The sequence below is a fragment of the Haliotis cracherodii genome, unplaced genomic scaffold, assembly GCF_022045235.1.
Source record: "Haliotis cracherodii isolate W230 unplaced genomic scaffold, xgHalCrac1.p SCAF_26, whole genome shotgun sequence".
Classification (NCBI taxonomy): Eukaryota; Metazoa; Mollusca; class Gastropoda; order Lepetellida; family Haliotidae; genus Haliotis; species Haliotis cracherodii.
In genome coordinates, this window is record NW_027266282.1 from 2,915,627 (window position 1) to 2,935,254 (window position 19,628).

A 19,628-nucleotide genomic window follows, 5' to 3' on the forward strand; every position below is an offset into this window, starting at 1 on the left:
TGGACAACTGGGTTATAATCTATCGTTCAAACTCCAATGTTAATATTCTTCAAAACCCATCAGTGTTAAGGTATTAAAGATTGTCACTGTCACCACTTCCAATATATATACTCTACAAAAAAAGAAACTTGACCCTGACTTTCAAAATGTGATATAATGCGATTGTTTCAAAATAGGACTCAGAAACCATAATTGAAACACAGTTTGAAGATCAATGTACACAATGTTTAAAACATTAATCGTGTCACCTAGACAGACACACGTACACGATACAGTTAATGTCACAGGGGTACAGAAAATGTCAGTATCGGTTGTGCCCATCACGTGCATCAATCACCGCTTGACACCGACGACCCATAGATGCAATCAAGTTGTCAATAACACGCTGTTGGATGTGCTGCCATTCATGCTGAAATGCATCAAGAAGCGCCGGAAGTGTTTTTGGCAGTGGATTCCTTCTGCGAACGCGTCGATCCAACTCGTCCCACAGATGCTCAATCGGGGACAAATCTTGTGACCGGGCTGGCCAAGGTAATGTCTGGATGTTGTTGTGCTGTAAGAAGTCCTGACAAACACGTGCAATATGCGGTCGAGCGTTGTCCTGCTGGAACTGTCCGCCATGAACGTTGACGTGAGGAAGAACATAAGGCTGTAGGATCAAGTCTCTGTAACGCACACCTGTCAATGCACCTGCCACATCCACGTGAAGCGTCGTACCATCGTGATGAATTCCGGCCCATACCATGACACTCCCACCGCCAAATGGGACAACCTGCTGCACACACGTTTAACTAAATTCTTAGATAAAAATAATATTCAGGAAATCTTTTTCAACTGCTGACAATATATTTGTACTTTATATGCTTATGCAAATTTTAAAAAATAATAAACAAAAATTATACTGCGCTTTCATAGACTTTACTATAGCTTTTGACACTGTTTGGCGAGTGGGATTGTGGAGGAAAATGCAGACTATTGGCATCAAAGGTAGATTTCTTACGTTAGTTCAAAATATGTATAAAAATATTAAATCGTTGATACAGTGTGGTGATAAAATGTCAGGTTACTTTCCTTGTAATATAGGTGTCAGACAGGGAGAAAACCTATCCCCTCTATTATTCTCAATTTTCATAAATGACGTGGAAATCTTTTTGCTTTCATCTGGGTGTGGAGGAGTTAATCTCAACTATGATCAAGATAAAGACTTAATTGTATGGATCCAATTCATAATTCTATTGTATGCAGATGATGCTGTATTATTTGATGAATCACCAGAAGGTTTACAGAAAGCCTTGGACACTTTTAATGAATATTGTGAAGAGTGGAAATTACATGTAAATATAAATAAAACAAAAATTGTGATTTTCGGTGGTGGCCCATCGAAAAATTCGAAACATAAATTTCACTATTCTGATAAAACTCTAGATATTGTCGACACTTATACGTATTGTATAGGAATTGTACTTCACAGGAATAGAAAACTAGTATCAAGTCTTAAGTCCCTCAGTGATAATGCTTTGAAAGCAATGTTTTGCCTGATAAAAAAATCCAGAAATTTAAATTTACCTTTGGACTGTGTATTATCAGCTTTTGATACGATGGTATTACCAATATTAACTTATGGTTCAGAAATCTGGGGCTTCGAAAATTTAGAAATTATAGAAAGAATACACCTCAAATCCCTCAGACTTATCACAGGATTAAGAAATTCAACTCCTCGTTATATGATATATGGCGAATTAGGTAGGCTACCATTAAGAATAATAATTTGTAAACGAATGATATCTTTCTGGCACAAATTAACATATCAAACTGGAGTGAATAAACTTTCACAGCTGTTATATCAATATCTGTCAATTAACGGGAACAAGACTATTGCATCAACAAATCCCTGGGTTAGATGTGCTATGGATATATTAGACAGTATTGGATTATCTTATGTATTTAACAATCCGTCAATCTGCACAACAAAGTGGCTAGTGTCAGAAGTAGAGCAAATACTTAAAGATAACTTTTTTCAGAAATGGAGAAGTGACGTCAATTCTAGTTCTAAAGGCTTATACTATAAATATTTAAAGGACACTCCGGTTCTCGATAAATATCTTCTATTGCCAAAACGAATAGCAATTCCAATACTACGATTTCGAACCTGTTATCATAATTTACCTAATGAGACTGGTCGATGGAAAAATATTCCAAAGGAAAATAGAACTTGTAAATTATGTAATTCCCCATCTATTGCTGATGAATTTCACTACTTATTCAGATGTAATTATTTTAAAAGAGAGAGGCAAACATTTCTCTCACCATATTATACTGAATGGCCAAATATTATAAAATTTGTAAAACTCTTATCAACAACAAACACACAGGATCTAAAAAAATTATCGAGATTCATTGTAAAAATATCCATTAGTATTAAAAATGCTAGGTAATCACATGTTGTTATTAATTGCCATCTTGTCTGCTTTTTGTACATATGCATAATTATTTATTGTAATATGCTCTTGTACCACCTTTTGTGGTTTCTGAGAATAAACTGATTCTGATTCTGATTCACAGTTGGGGGCGTAACGTTCACCCCGACGTCTGTAGACACGTGCGCGCCCATCAGCACGTGTGAGTAGGAAACGGGACACGTCAGTAAACAGTACATTTCTCCACCTTGCACTTGCCCATCTAACCCTCTGTTGGCACTAAAGCAGACGGTCCGCCAGATGACGTGGGGTCAATACATGACGTCGATCAGGTCTTCGTGCAAAAAGTCCAGCCTCCCTCAGTCTGTTGCGTACCGTTTGATCTGATATTCTGCGTACCCCAGGGATCTGTGTGGTTGTAGACGTGGCTGTGGAAGTGCGGTCTCGGAGGTGTCGCAGCCGGATGTATCGATCTTGTGCTTGGGTTGTCTCCCTTGGTCTGTCGTCAACTCTGTTGGTGTTGTTGTATCGGGTCCACAGTGCGGAGATTGTCTGCCTGGATACGCCAAAGTGCCTGGCCACTTCTTGCTGAGTTGCTCCAGTTTGTAATCTCCCAATGGCGTTGTTCTGTTGGGCTGCATTCAGTCTTGGCATTCTGTCACCGCCTCTATTGCCGTTATAAGGACTGTATGAACAGCCGTTGATGTGGATTTTTATACCCATTCAGCAGGGGGCCTGCATGCCTAAATGCAGGATCCTGTGCTGCACGTTTTTTTACAGGCGGTTGCGTTTGGATGAAGCTGTAAAACTGATCCCCAAACGCTACGTTTATGTGTTTTGCATGTGTTTTCGCGAATTATAGACACATCATCTTTCTGTTTGCCTTATTTGGTTCTCATTTAATGTAATTATTTTAGATATTTGGCAAAACGTGGTTTTACATCTATGTCAAGTTTCTTTTTTTGAAGAGTATATGAGTGTGTGTGTGTGTGTGTGTGTGTGTGTGTGTGTGTGTGTGCGTGCGTCTGTATGTGTGTCTGTGAGTGCGTGTCTGTGTGTGTGCGCGCGCGTGCGTGCCTTCCCGTTTTGTCAACCTTCTTAATAAAACGCCTCCCCGTTCTAAAATATCTGGATCCATCCCTGAACAGGATTTATGTATCTGAATGGTTATGTATCTATATTCAGAGGTTCAGGACAATTTGAAAACATTTAGGCAAATGCCATCTGAAGTTTACTGGTAAAATGTGTGAAATGTTGGGGTTCCTCGTCGATAACATCCATGCAAAATATTGGGGGTAAGACGTTGAGGCAAGGAGTAGGCATTCCCAGAAGTATTTGCACCTCAATTCAAAGCAAGTACAAGTGTAGTACATCTTTGTTCTTTTCCTTCAGTAGAAATGTGTACAGAGTGTGTAATGATTTCCGTTATGGAAAACGTGTAATACAAATATACAAAACATTGTGCAAAAGATTCATGTTGTATGAGTGAGTGAGTATGGTTTTACGCCACATAAAGCAATATTCCAGCAATAGGACGCCAGGGGACACCAGAAATGGGCTTCACGCGTCTCCATGTGGTGAATGTAACCCGGGCATTCAGCGTGAAGAGCTGCACAATGATACACAATTGAACTGTGGCGTGGTGTCCTTGCCATTTTGTTTATTATCGCATAATTATATTTATATATTTGGACAAAATATCGGAGTCTTTAATAACTGGCGTGGGCCATGATCATTTAAGTAAGTATCATTTTTTTAACTCATGTTATAAACGTCTAGTCTTCCTGGACCTGATTCATTTGTATCATAGGGCGTCCTAAAATAGCTTGGATATTACTGACTGTGGTAAAAACTCGCTCGCCCGCTCATTCCTGTACAGAGAAACAACGCAGTATGATTGTCATTCAAATGATTTATTGAGCATGTCTTCCATCTCCTAGAAAAGGACCCATGCCTCTGTAACAAACAACACCATGTATTAGATGCAGTTGAAAGAAGTTTGACTTCAATTCACAAATGTGGCATTGGTTATACATGCATTCAAACAATTTATCTTGCAAAGCTGTTGCACACTAATCTGAAGGTAACTACAATTATGACTTTTGGTTAGATATAATTCCACTATTATTAGCCAAAAGAATAAAAAAGGTAATAGAACCCCTACTACAACCAAGACACTGTCTATGTGTAGAGATTTAGTGAGCGCGACAATTTCGTTATGCTCTTTGAAGGAAACGACAATCGAATGTGGGGATGTTTGGGGTTATCTAGTGACACAACAGTGCGTCAATGAATGCGAGCACATGTGCATGGTATGAAAGTAATCATACTGTGTGGTCGTGGGGTTGGGAAAGCATACTTTTGAAATCCATCGGAATATTTAGGTCATATAAAGGCCATAGACAAAACACAAAGTTGACTTTTCACCTGTAATTTCCATATGTTCTCAACGATCTAAAAGTGCAGGCAACAGACATCTGATGGGTTATATCATATGCTGTTGATTGCTCAACAATATTTACTTACATTTAAACTACAAAATATACTTCATTTGAACTCAAGTTCTAACTTGCCTTGCCCCGTGGCCGATCTCAAGGATTTGCTCGATCTAAACTGAAGTAGTGTAGGAATTGCGAAATCTCAACGAATGTAGTGTAAGAGTTGCCCGATCTGAACTAAGGTTTTTTAAGGGTTGCCAGATCATTTGATAAAGTAGATAACGACATTACTAAGGTCATTATTATCATCGATTAATGAGAACCATATTAATGCTGCCTGATAGTTGCGGTTATGCTCCTACCTAATTCTGAATTTCGTGAGGGATGAAAGTGAAGTCTATCTTGAAACCTTCTCCATTTACGGATCCATCGCTTGTGAAGACGAACTGGAAATGACCATCAGTACCTAGAACAAGATAAATACCCATTAGAAACGGCAAATGGGGGATCGGTGTTATAGAAAGAAGAATTGCAAACAATGTGCACTGGTAAGAAAAGAGAACATTACACACGCGAGAATCACAGACCCCCCGTTAGAACAACACATGCCATTTGCCCCAACTTCTTCAGGTATTGGACAGGGAAAGAGTGTGTGGAGAGTATGTTGAACCCAATCGTTAAACACATGCCACGTGTGGAAATAGAGGAAATTCCACTCGTGTGTGTGCTACTTACCGTACGTCCTCTCTTGGATGTTTGTTCCACACAGCTTTTCTCCTTCCATCTCAACAGCGTCGTATCGGCAGCTTCTGCCTGACTCAACGTCAAACAATGGGAAGGTGAAGACTAGGTCACCAGGAGTGGGGGTGTTGATGGTGTAGGTGCAGTACATGTTGCTCTCGTAACCACCAGGCTGTGACTCAAACGTTCCGGATGTGGCGTTTATAGTTGCATTGCAGTAGACTGAAACAGGTGTTATTCATATATGATAAAAGGCAGTAAGAGGAAAATACTACTATTAATTTGCAATCGAACATCTTAGTAAATAATACAAATGCTCAACTGAGATAATGTAGACGAAGAACTGAGATGATGGACACGTGAAACTGAGATAATGGACAAGTGAAACTGAGATAATGGACACATGAAACTGAGATAATGGACACGTAAAACTAAGATAATGGACACGTGGAACTAAGATAATGGACACGTGAAACGGAGATAATGGACACGTGGAACTAAGATAATGGACACGTGAAACTGAGATAATGGACACGTGGAACTAAGATAATGGACACGTAAAACTGAGATAATGGACACGTGAAACTGAGATAATGGACACATGAAACTGAGAAAATGGACACGTGAAACTGAGATAATGGACACATGAAACTGAGATAATGGACATGCGTTTACGTACCAAGTTCAGTGACATAATTGAAGGAGAAACCGGTACGCACAACACTTCTGTCACTGGTAAATGTCATGTCAACTGTCGGCCCAGTGTCTACAAAAAGACAAACGTTATCCAAATTACTGTTTTTACTCCTACCAATACGTTACGTTCTTAGCCTCTCTAAAAGCTCGGTACTAAATACCAAGTTCGTCGTAGAATAGTTAAAGATATACAAAGTTTATTTAATCATGTGAACTGCAGGATGGACGTTATAAATCTTTGGCGTCCCAGCTGTTATCAGGAATTAGTATCAGTGCTGCTGCAGACACCAATAGCGAAGCTTTTGTTTGTGTTTATAACCATGGGTGTTTTGCGTTCTCACATTGTCGGATAAAGGACTCCTTTGCTCCACACAGCTTCTCGGTGCCGTCATCACTTGTAACTGTTAAACTGTCATAGTGGCAAGCAGTATCTTCCTCGATGTCAAAACGGGTGAAGTTGACAGTGGTGATGTGAGGGGTGGGAGGAGAGCGGAGAGTGATGTCACAGTGTTGGTTGTTTTTGTACTGATCATTAGAATCAGTGGCTAAGGTATAGGTGCCCTCAAGATCTTCACTATCGAAATTGCAGTCTGGAATTACAGTACAAGTTGATATACTTTTGTAGACCAGACAATCCAGTGATTGACATCATGAACGTCGATCTAAGCAATTGGGATACGATAACATGCATCAACCAAGTCAGCGAGCATGACCACCCGATCCCAATTAGGCACCTCATATGAAAAGCATAGTCGCCTCTTCATGGGCCAGTTGGTTTAAGCAACATATCACATGAATAACAAAGACCATATCACTTCGGGCTTTCGTCCCACCTCAAGCGGGCTCGCCTTGGAATAACTGGAACACTGTTTAAAGCAGTGTCAAATCCAACTCACTCTCTAATGTAAAAAGAAGTCCCTCGTATTTTTCACTGATTGTCGACATGAAATAAGCATTATAATTGGAGGTCCATTAATGTTTATAGGTTGGGTTATTGCCATGCTGGCAATGCTCCGAAATGTTATCATGTTTGGTGGAACCTCGGTAACACACTACATTGGTTTTGTTTTCTTTCAGTTGTACCTGACCTGTGAGTAAATAATTACTACATTCTTATTTGCTGAGTTAAAACAATGATATTTTTTGTCAAAGTCGTATAAAGATGGTACTTGTTGCCACCCTGCTTGGCGTGTAAGGTGTAAGGAGATGCAACAGAGACTGTCGGCTCTGAGTCTTTATACTGTGTCTGAGTGGGGTAACCATGTTCAGCTTCGGTTTCTTGTTTCAGTGTGCTCAGTCCTAGCCTCCTAGATATATATGTTCGTGATACATAGAGTAATATATCGATACTTACGCTCTTCAATAGTGAACAAAGCCACAAAGCCCTTTCCTGTAACACTGCTATCACTTCTGAAGCGGATGATGGCTGCTCCACCTTGTACCGACACTGAAGGAGAGACATCATAATTTTAGATTTAAAACACAATATCAAGCTTTGTTAAAGAAAATGAGTCTTCATTAAGAGTAGAGAGTCTTCATGGCATCCTAGAAATTATTTGTAGTTTTTGCAGTTGTGTTGATGCTCCTATCTTCGTTTCAAAGTCTAAAGGTTCGCCACTACAACAAGCAAATGTTTCGAATACTGACAGTGGTTCATGGTAACTTACCTCTCGTTGCGTTGGGCAAATCACTTCCACAGTATTTATCATCCCCAACCTGGACGTAGTCGTAGCGGCAGTTGCTCGAAGACTCTGTGTCGAGGGCGATGAAGTTAATGTCCAGATAAAAAGGGGTATTGCGAGTGAACTCGTATGAGCAGTCCATGTTGTTGGTGTAGTCACTGCCGGTACCGGGGAGACTTTGGATAACGCCCGCCGTGACGTTGGTGTTGATGTATCTACAGTCGCCATTACTCAAGGAAGGAACACCTCCTGATTGATACAAATAGTAACACATTGTTATTGCCATTGTAATTTGATCAGTAGATTCCTTTATTGTTCGTATCCTCTTTGAAAATATCTCAAAACCATCCCCATCTTTCTTAATCCTATACTTCATCATGTGTTAGCGGAAGCCATATTGTTCCTATTTGTCTTGTTTTCTATTTGGCAACTTAAGTAACAAAGGTATTTGTGGATAGTTACGTTTGTAGCCTGAAGATGCATTGGCTTCAATGTCACAGAATGATATTAAGCATATCCAATACCCTCGCGTAAATGTCGCGAACCAATACCGATGAATTTGGCTTACTTGGCTGGATGGTGTATGTGGCGCTGTACCCTGCTCCTGTCTGACTGGAGTCAGAAGAAAATGTCACAGTGACGTTACCTCCATCTGACGTGTCTGAAAAATCAACGTATTACTGCATTGAGTACAACTGAGATTTCAATTTAAAAAGGTATCTATAACACCTTTAAAACTACTCTTTTCACTTAATATATATTACTTCCTTATGTTAAAGATTTATAGGGTTCTATCAAGCTTCAAATCTACGCACGTCAAATCCATTTTTCCCTGCGTTCGTTTTGTTATTCTTGTGTCGCAGATTAGCAACTCTGCATTTTCCGACAGTTTCATTTTAAAGGTGACATACGCAAATTCATGTTTGTGTCATAGATGAGCCTGGCCCACCCACCGGTCTCACCAAACAAGTTGCTTAGTTACATCACTAGCATTGTTGATGAAACACATACGATGTTCCGAGAGTTAACTATTCTCAAAGTGGTTTATAAATGCTATTGCTAGCACCTTGTCATTGACTTTCTTCGTACTTCTGAGATGGACAATTCTTAATCCGACTCCGATATGTAACTTGTATCATAGACTAACGCATTTCTTATTACATCGATGTACTAGAGGTGAGATGTAAAATGTGACATATATGTGATACTGACACTCCACTGTTCTGTTGTCCCAGCTTGATCCACATCCCTTCTGGCTGTAGCCATCGTCCATATCAACCTCCAGGTAGTCGTATCTACAGGTGGATGAGTCCTCGAGGTCAAACGTTGTGAAGCTGAGGACCAAGGTGTATGGTACACTGGGGCCTGTGATGACAGTGACACACTGCACGTTGTTGGCGTAGCTGCCATTGCCGGGGCTTGTCAGGGTGCCAACATCTGATGTCAGGACTTGGGTGCAGGTATCTGTCGTGATGGGATGTTAGAAGGGAATTGTTACATGTGTAGAATATCAATTACAATGCATACACTTTATTGACAACTTACTTTAAATTACATTACGGAAATACTCATCTGAATGGTCCGTAATTTCGACATCGGATTGGACGTAGTGTATACATTTCCAACATATTACACGTGCATACAGTTCTGAATTAATATATTTAATCCCTACAATGTTCCAGGTTCTAAACGATCATGTGCACAATAAAAAAATACTGTCATAAAGGCTATCTAATTTGACAACAACAAGTTGTACTCACTGTCCTCGGTGTCGGGGAGACTTGTAGTGTTCACGGTTGTATTCACTGCCCAACACACACAAGTATGACCCACATGAACAAAAGCGATAAGTACACTCGATTAAATAGTTAAGTTTAATGAATACTTGGCAGTATTGTTTGATTATATTTCTCTGTTATAACAGCTTCAGTGATTAAGAATGCTAAATTCACAGCAACACTAAATAAGTTGGTCAAGATGGTTCTAACTTTGGTATCTTCCAATTAATTACATAGTGCACTAGAGTACCTGGTAGCATTGTTGCTTCTGTGGAATTAGATGACATCGTTGAGTTAACAAAAACGTCCACTGGATATGGTGTTGTCTCAACAGATTCAACCTCTCGAACTGCAAAGTGTGGCAAAATAACATGTTAATACATGATAAGTAACAACATACATATAATCCCAGCAATTTCACAAGAGCTTCAGTGATTAAGAATGCCAAATTCACAGCAACACTAAATAAGTTGGTCAAGATGGTTCTAACTTTGCCATAAATCCTTCCATTGGTATCTTCCAATTAATTACACAGTACACTAAGAGTACCTGGTAGCGTTGTTGCTTCTGTGAAATTAGTTGACATCGTTGAGATAACGTCCACTGGATATGGTGTTGTCTCAACAGATTCAACCTCTCGAACTGCAAAGTGTGACAAATAACATGTTAATATGTGAAATAACTACATACGTACAATGTCAGTTGTTACATATATACATACGGATCCTGGATATACGTTATTGTCAACCACATGACCCAGCTATATCCGTACTTTGTGTGTTTGTTTGACTCTAGTGGAGTGGGTCAGGTGTATACCTGGATTCATGGAATACGTGGCCTGGACGCCCCGTCCTGTCACTGATCCATCAGAGTGGAAGCAAACATTGAAACGGCCGTCGTGGAATTCAACTGGAGGTACAAAAACACAACATCATATGTAAGTAGACACCAGCACAGACATGCTGTATGCGCGACGTGGAAGCTATATCAAACTTTACTTACATCGTGGACAACCATTTTTTTGTAAACCATACATGTATATCATACAGATATCAACGTCTTTGTGAAATATGCAGAAGTATTCATGCAGCAAATATGTGGAGTAGTCTAGGCGCTAGATCAGTGTGTGAAACATGGCCATTGAGGTCAGGATAAAGGTAGACATGTACAGCATCAGTTTATACTACAAATCATATTGTGACGTAACGCGACGACAATATCTTATTGAACTGTGAATTTGTGTGTAATCAACTTGAGATGCAGCTGCATTTGCATCAGTTCATGGCAATATGGATGCTATTCGTATATTAACATATCCGAGTAAAACATAAAAACCTTTCCTTGATAATTCCTCTTCCTGTCAAAGGTGTAGTATGTATTAAACGGCTGCATCTGATGAACATCTAACTTAATCATATTTTGCAGAAACTATTACGATTGTGGTGTCTCATACATGCTGCTTTAAGGAACCTCTTTATTCAATCAGATAAAAAAAATTGTCGTCAACTCACACTCTCTCTGGGTCCCCGCATCTACAGTGCCACACTCCCTCAGTTTTTTGTCAATGCCATCAAACTCAATGTAGTCAAACACGCAGCCGGTGGCCTCCTCGATGTCAAACACGTTGAAGACGAAGGTGATAATGCCCGACCCGGTGAAGCTTGGGTGAAGGGAGTAACAGACGTCCTGGCTGTTTTCGTAGTTGCCGTCAGCGTTGATACTGATGCTGCCATGGTTGCCATAGTAGCTAATATTGCCTGGACAAGAAGCATATGTATTGGGAAATATCCATAATATCTAGTGAAAAGCTCCCCGGTACATCCTGTAGAGTGAATAATCATAAGGTGGCGGAAACAAGACCGCTTTATCAACAGGTCACATCATCATGAAGAAAACTCTCTTATACCAGGCAGTGACCGATGAAGGCGTGATTATGTATTCAGTTTCAGAATGGTAAGACATCGTTTATTTTAGTTGTTTTAAGGCCACACTCAGATATATTCCAGCAGTATACATAATTGAGTCTTGGCCGGATTACGATCGGATACCAGGACATGCAATCACAGGGACTGATCACCTCATCCACTGAGTTGCCTCGTACGACAAGCCTCGTATTTCAACACGGAATCCCCATAGGAGATTCTTTTATATAGTGATGTCTGATAAACTGGTTTTGATTTATCATTACGTACCTGAAGTTACGACTGGTTCGTCTGGATACTCAGGGTAGGATGTGGCATAGTCAGGGTGCGCGGTGGCACAGTCATGGTAGGTTGTGGCGTAGTCGGGGAAGGCTGTGGCGTAGTGAGGGTAGGCTGTTGCGTAGTGAGGGTAGGCTGTGGCATAGTGAGGGTAGGCTGTGGCGTAGTCAGGGTAGGCTGTGGCGTAGTCAGGGTAGGCTGTGGCGTAGTCAGGGTAGGCTGTGGCGTAGGCTGTGGCGTAGTCAGGGTAGGCTGTGGCGTAGTCTGGGTATGCTGTGGCGTAGTCAGGGTAGGCTGTGGCGTAATAAGGGTAGGCTGTTGCGTAGTCAGGGTAGGCAGTGGCGTAATAAGGGTAGGCTGTGGCGTAGTCAGGGTAGGCTGTGGCATAGACAGGGTAGGCTGTGGCGTAATCAGGGTAGGCTGTGGCGTAATAAGGGTAGGCTGTGGCGTAGTTAGGGTAGGCTGTGGTGTAGTCATGGTAGGATGTGGCATAGTCAGGATAGGCTGTGGCGTAGTCAGGGTAGGTTGTGGTGTAGTCAGGGTAGGCTGTGGTATATTCTGGGTAAGCTGTAGCATAGGTAGGGTAGTCTGTGGCGTAGTCAGGGTAGGCTGTGGCATCATCAGGGTAGGCTGTTGCGTAGTCAGGGTAGGCTGTTGCGTAGTCAGGGTAGGCTGTGGCGTAATAAGGGTAGGCTGTTGCGTAGTTAGGGTAGGCTGTGGTGTAGTCAGGGTAGGCTGTGGTGTATTCTGGGTAAGCTGTGGCATAGTCAGGGTAGGCTGTGGCGTAGGAAGGGTAGGATGTTGTGTCGGCGTTCACTGCAATATAACGTGAAACTTGTTTTGTTATGCAAGTAAAGTACAGTAAACTACGTTTATAACGAACATTCTTATAACGAACTGACGGATATAACGAATTTACTCTTTTGTCCCGACTATTTGCTGTTCTTATGCTGTATATATGCTTATAACGAACCACGGTTATAACGAACTAAAATTAGAGGTCCCTTTGAGTTCGTTATAACCATAGTTTACTGTAGCATCATAATTAATGTAAATGCCTGAAACAAACTGAAGTACCAAAATAATTGAAAACAACATATACTTGTTTAAACCAAGAATAATGAAACCAATTTGGTAAAATAGTCATTCGCCTCATTGACGTCTGCAGCTTTCTTTACAGAATAGCAAAAGACAATGTGTCAAATATTAGTTAGTCTACTACAGGGGACAAATTCTACTCACCTGTGTCTATGCTGTAGGTTCCACTGACCCCTTGGCCAGTGACGGAGCCGTCGCTGCTGAAACACACTTGGAGCTGACTGTCTGTGACCGTGACTGAAATAAACACAGTGACAGCGTTGTTTCGTTTAACAATAAATGCAAGATAAGAAGAGAAAACAGCGAACTAACTCAGGTAAACATTGAACTGTCGAATTGCAGGTCAGTTTCCTGTTAACTTAAAGATTGGAAGAATGAATTCATCGGACTGTAAAGAATGAATGAAAAGAACAATTGTTTTGTGACAAATTCATCATCTGTTCGTGATGATTAATAAAACAAATTCGGAATCTGGAATTGTTGTTCTTTTTGGCAAGTATCATTACTTTAATAATTCACACTTTCGTGTTTAACACATTGTGTGTGGTCCATCGCCTACAGACCGACATGTCTGCAAGATGGGCTTCCTTGGAACTCGGACTGTGTTATTGGGAGCATTAGAATATCTGTTTCCTCGTTTGTGCATTGTATTTGATGAAGGGGATCAACGGAATGGAAGCCAAACGGACACAAAGCAGGTAATACTATGATGCACTTATACCTGGATTACCAACTTGTTAATTAGGTAAGTTATCAGTGTCACACTACCTACTATCCGCATAGAAACGTTTACATACAAAGCCTGTCTGCCTAACATTTTCCACTGTTAGGACTACTATCATATCTGCACATATGGACATTATTGAACATAGTACTCACATGTCCTTGAGAAGTCCGTCTTCTCTCCGCACTCATTCACAGGCCCATCCTCCGTGTCGAAGGTGAGGGCATCATATCTACAACCAGAGCTACTTTCCACGTCAAACGTATCAAAGCTGAAAGTGATTGTCCATGGCCCTTGAACGTCAGGCACGATGTCCCAGCAGCAGTTCTCGTTGTTGCCGTACTCGCCGCCAGTGTTGGTGGAAAATGTGCCTCTGTTGTCATACCTCGTTCCTCCATCACAACCTGTGGAAGGAACGTGTTTTAACCTTACAAGCTAATGATCGACAACTTACTAATGTATGTTATCTTTATAATCTAGTTTAACAACATGTTGCCATGTTCCTGATAATTGTATACCATTGTTAAGTTGTAAATAAACTGCAATAGAATGGTTTAGATGATAATATTCAGATCTTAAAGCACTATTTAGAAATGACATACATCTTGTTCACATGAGTAGTTTGGGCTCAAATAGCCACAGACAAATGGGTTTGTGGGTTTGGGGCTGGTGGGGTGTGACTTAATTTACTGCAATAAGTTTATTGTAAAGATAAATTACGCAAACTTGATTTAGGTAAGGTCTGCGCACTGGAGTGTACGTTTATACCTACATAAACGCACAAATGTATTGCTGACAGTTCTTAAATAAATACCAGTGCTTACCGGACGTTTGTCGCTTTTCACGTGATTGAACGTTCTGTGGCAATAAACAAACAATAATGCATTTGATCACATAATCTTTCCTATCAAAAATACTTTCCAAATGATTATACAGACATCCCCAGTCTAAACAAATGGCTTGGCCTACACGCTAATATTGTGCAATTAACATAACTATTAATGTCCTTATACACGCCTAACGATTCAAATTGAGAAAGGATAAGAATAAATAAGAAAAATATTAACTCTTTTTTATTTGAACAAGAGCAATAACTGTCAGTAAATATGTTTATGATAAACATTTATAATTTTAGCATGAGAACGACGAGTTAGGATAATGGCGTATGTTTGACATATTTAGTGTAAAGGAAACGTATATTGTTTGGAGCCTTGCATGATTTTGAGACTAAATTACGCGAAAATGACACTCTCTATTATATACCCGTCCATGATTTGAAATTAACATTTCCCCAAGTACCCTCACTGTTATCTCGTACCCGAAATTTGAATAATACTTGTCATACAAAAACATTTCAAAACTTTCCAGAAATCTGGAGCCAACTTTGTAAGACAAGTGCCAGTGCGTTATGCGCCTTATCATCTGAACCTGCCAGTCATCTTTCAAAACATATTCTTGAAAATAATTCAACTCATTGCAAGTTCGCTGTGTGGATGTTTCGGACAGTTTTACCATCATACCTATTTCTATATGTGGTAGAACAATTCGCGGACATATACTCACATTGAAAGCCCTCACATTGAAATACAAGCTGCCAGTCATCTATCAATTCGATTCTTAAAAAAGTTCCACTCTTTGCAAGTTTACTGTTCAGATTGTTCTAACAGTTTTATCATCATGCCTATTTCTACATGTGTAAAATGATATTCGAGGAAATATACTCACATTGAAAGCCCTGCCTTCAGTCTGAGCCAAAAGAAGGCTCACTACCAGAGTAAAGCAAATCATGCTTGGTACATACATGTTGCATGTGTTGAATACTGCGAAATGTAGCTGCATTTATACATATTCACAGAACAAGCACCTGTTGAATGCCCCCATTATACACATAAATGTTCGTCAATAGAACATGACGAAACTGTACAACATAAGGCACATTTGCTTGAACATCTGCACCTAGTAGGTGGTTCACCTGCGACCTTCAAGGTTCGATATCCACACTTATGAACAGGTGACCTGAGATATGGAATATGATTACATGTTGTATTTACTCAACTATATCGGTCACAGGCCCCTCAATGAGGACGTGGCAAGAATTATTTCATATTTGGTATTTGTTCCATTTCTGGCGCGTGGTCTTCTTTGAAAAGAATACAGGAAAAGGGTAAGAAGACAAGTTACAGAAATGGTAAGTTCTATCTGCTAACAAACTGTGATCTTTCTTAATTCTTTTTAGATCACACAAATTAAACTTAAACGTTTCTTGTTTTCAAAGTTGTTTGGTACTGAAATCATTAAAACATTAACAAGAATGTATTTGTGTGCATTGTATGTGAAAGAAGAGCGTGAAAGAAGAGCGCGAAAGCCGTGAGCCAAATTCTTCTTAATACATGTACCGATACAAATTCCTTGTATTTACGTTTCGTTTGAGAATTCGTTGATTAATGAAAATAGTTTACCAACATAGCGAGTGAGTTGAGTTTAACGCCGTTTTTCCAGTTATATCACGGCGTGTCAGCTTAATGTGGGGGGGAAGCCCGAAGCGATTCAGGTCGGAGACGTTTACCATTTCGGTGAAACCCACGAGCACGGGTATGGTGCTGACATACCTAGAAACATAATCGGGGCGAACCGGGATTCGAACCCACAATCATAGGTTTCTGGCGTGCCCAAGGGACGCAACTCTGCACAGCGCCTTAGACGACCTGGCCATCCGTGCCCCCTTTTCCCATATGTATTTGCAATATGTATTTAAATATGAGGGACTATCATATAGTTATTTGATTTAGTATATAGTATGCTCCTGGACCACCTGAAATGACATACATCCCAGATAGACATTTGTACTGAGGATTGTGAAATTTGCATTTATTATTTACAAATTTCACCACCTATTCATTTAATTATTTCAGTATTAAATACTTCAGATATGTCGCTTTAGGTTGTGTGTGGTAAAATGTCGACATCCAAAGGACAAGGGGTGCTTTAGCAGAAGCATCAGCCGTTATGGTATCAACTTTAGCCAAACAAACAAAAAGGACGTTGCCATATTGGACAGTTGAAAGACTTATATGTCAATTATATCTGAGATAAAAGGATGATTCGAAGAAATCTTTTTACTGCCCGTTGTCACAACAGAAATAAAAAAAAAATCATCATCATCATCATAATAATAATAATAATAATAATATGCTGTGCCCGTCCTTTCGTATTCATTTCCCATGGACCCTAGCATGGTGATCTACCTTCAGCCGCTGGCGATCTATAGCCCTTTTTTATATTGTACCGTTATATATTGTGATATCTTTTATAGTTGTATGCAAGTTTTAAATATTAATCTGTGATATTCTAGTGATTTTACTGTCCATCGATGACAGGTTTTAATTTAGCAAAAATATATGTATTAAAACAATGTATAATTTCTCCTCACGATATCGCTGAAATATTGCCGATGTGACGTAAATATTAACTCACTCACTCACTCACTCACTCGTATTCATTTGGTGTTTTTCATTTGACGAAACAGGAAATTCAGGGTATTGACACCCTCACACGTAGAATCATTGCAGACAATAGATCCAACCACGCTTGCTCTTCCCTCAATCGCTTATATTTACCAATTATGATGGGAGGACGTGGTTTGATTAATGTGGAGGCTCATCATGGTAGAATTGTTTTGTGCACTTTTGCACAAATTTATTTGTCTGATGATCTTCGTGTGAATATTAACACTCATGATGAATACAGGGCATTCCACGGTTTTCTAAAACGAGCCAAGGATGTGGGACATAATCCCAATGTCAGTATTGATTTTGTTGATGGTTCTCTACTGCTGGGCGGTATAGAAATTAGTGTCAACCAAGCAAAGTGCCATATCAAATCGGCCCTGACTCAATTTTTCAAGGAGAGGCTATCTGAACGACCACTGCATCGGGTTTATGTGCAGTGTTTAGAAGGTCAGCAACCATGCAGAGTCCTTTGCTTGGATCAGGTTGGCTGGCCTGAAAAGTGTAACAGAAGGCTTTCTGTTTGCTGCTCAGGAAGTCACTTCCCACTCGGAATCGTCAATGTGTGATTTGGCATCAAAATGTAAATATGAAATGTAGACTATGCAATGAATTTAATGAGACTGTCGAACAAATTCGCTTTCAGAATTATATAATGAAATTATATGTCCTATATATTGACGCTGAAGGGGTCGTTGTCGGCACAGGTACTAGAGAAATGTAGCTCAGGTCCGTTTCAGTGTACAGACATCAAAATACAGAAACGTACCTGGTACCCTAAACAGCGGACGAGTCCATATTCCCCAACTCGAAACATAAACCGGTTCATGTTGCAGTTCCGGTTCGCCTGATTACGAGTGCATATCAGATTAATGGACGTACGTCATTGTGTATGATTTTTTCCTGGAACGTTCGCAGTTTACACATGGGCCAATGGGCCAGATAACTTAGAAAATGCCGAAAAGAGTTGGCAGGTTGTGATTAACATAAAACATATGAATAAAGTTTTAAGATTAATTAATTATATTCTTGACTTGTTCCAAATAATGGCAGCAAAATACTGTCAAAAATAAATTTTTAATTTGTTCCTAATATGCTATCTGATGTGTTTTCAATGACAATTATATTCTAACTACTATTTTCTATGATATATAGAGCGAGCAAGTATGGTTTTACATCCCTTTTTGAGGGAGGCAACTGTAGGGGATCGAACCCGGCGTGACTAGCGAACGCCTTTACCATAAGGCTACCCCACCTGCCCTATATGGTATATATAAAAAAATATAGTCCAGTAATGTTCTTCTTACTGAGTGAGTATGGTTTTAGCAATATTCCAGCAATATCACGGCGGGGGACACCAGGGCGTCACACAATGTACCCATGTGGGAAATCGAACCCGGGTCTTCGGCGTGACGAGCGAACGTTCTAACCACTAGGCTACCCCCACCGCCCCGCGGAATAAGGTGAGAATAGGTCCCAAGCATCATATAGTTTTGTTGATAGTTTTAGGTGGTTGTGTGTTTACATATAACAAAAGACACAATTTGGTGCAATTTTAACAGATGTAACATGATCTCCCTCTCACATGTCCAATAACTGCATGCACATATGTCTGGCAACATGAGGATATCTTAGCATATTCAGCAAAATATGACCGGGTTTTTTAACACTTTTTTTCAAGTTACGCACACTTGTCGAGGAGGGCGATCACTGCCGATCGACGATATCTATAGACGTATTGCGTCGGATACAATTATTATAGAGAAAACAATTTCATCAGCGTGTACATCTTAGATACATTAATCATATCCATTTATATTCAACGTACCATCGAAAAGTTCAAATAAAAGATACTGAAAGACTTATACATGGCACGTTGATTCATCGCCTACCGTTTACTGGTCTCGCGAGCATACATGGTCAAACGGATTGGATAATATATCAATTATAAACAATTATATCGTGCAAGTCACATTGTTATTTCATACAGGTGGTGAATACTGATACTATTTAATGACTTCTGTTTATTCTGGATGTCACAGGCGAAACATTTCAATATTAACTGCAATTGGACTCGCTGAAATATTGCTGTCAGAATTCACGACCTTCATTTTCGGTTTTTTTCTCATCATATTCGATGGAAAATAACAAAGGAAACATTCTTCGCTTAAGAAGATCGTCTACTTTCGACAAAGCATATATATGAAGGCAATGTAAACTTTCTTGATACCAAAAAGTTAGGCTAAGAACGGGTGAAGCGCGCAATGTTATATTTTCGTAAGTGTTCTAGCATCCAGACACGGGATTTGTATGTTCATATAATCTTAAATACTCAGGCAAAACACAT

At 39.9% G+C, this 19,628-nt stretch overlaps 1 protein-coding gene across 3 annotated transcripts; it reads right to left on the bottom strand.

Moving 5' to 3' along the window:
• Positions 1–4,314: 4,314 nt before the first annotated feature.
• On the bottom strand, positions 4,315–15,578 carry LOC139473027 (cubilin-like). Of its 3 annotated transcripts, XM_071255532.1 has the most exons (19): positions 15,501–15,578; positions 14,600–14,633; positions 13,931–14,179; positions 13,196–13,288; positions 11,945–12,769; positions 11,264–11,509; positions 10,569–10,661; positions 10,302–10,394; positions 10,003–10,101; positions 9,735–9,779; positions 9,187–9,438; positions 8,543–8,635; positions 7,960–8,223; positions 7,647–7,739; positions 6,634–6,882; positions 6,276–6,362; positions 5,591–5,818; positions 5,218–5,321; positions 4,315–4,373 (listed from the first exon to the last, which is right to left on the bottom strand). In XM_071255532.1, exons 1-18 carry the CDS (start codon positions 15,576–15,578, stop codon positions 5,218–5,220), a joined length of 3,225 nt encoding a protein of 1,074 aa, XP_071111633.1. In that variant the 3' UTR covers positions 4,315–4,373. The 3 variants fall into 3 exon arrangements, with proteins under 3 accessions (XP_071111633.1, XP_071111634.1, XP_071111636.1); XM_071255533.1 differs by lacking the exon at positions 10,302–10,394; XM_071255535.1 differs by lacking the exon at positions 10,003–10,101.
• Positions 15,579–19,628: the final 4,050 nt, after the last annotated feature.

Bases quoted from the DNA above. Each gene is read 5' to 3' on its own strand.
- LOC139473027 (XM_071255532.1), bottom strand. From the start codon at position 15,578: ATGTATGTACCAAGCATGATTTGCTTTACTCTGGTAGTGAGCCTTCTT. The intron at 11,510-11,944 runs GTACGTAATGAT...CTTCTTGTCCAG, and splicing joins CGAACCAGTCGTAACTTCAG to GCAATATTAGCTACTATGGC. The intron at 10,395-10,568 runs GTATACACCTGA...CACACTTTGCAG, and splicing joins CACGTATTCCATGAATCCAG to TTCGAGAGGTTGAATCTGTT.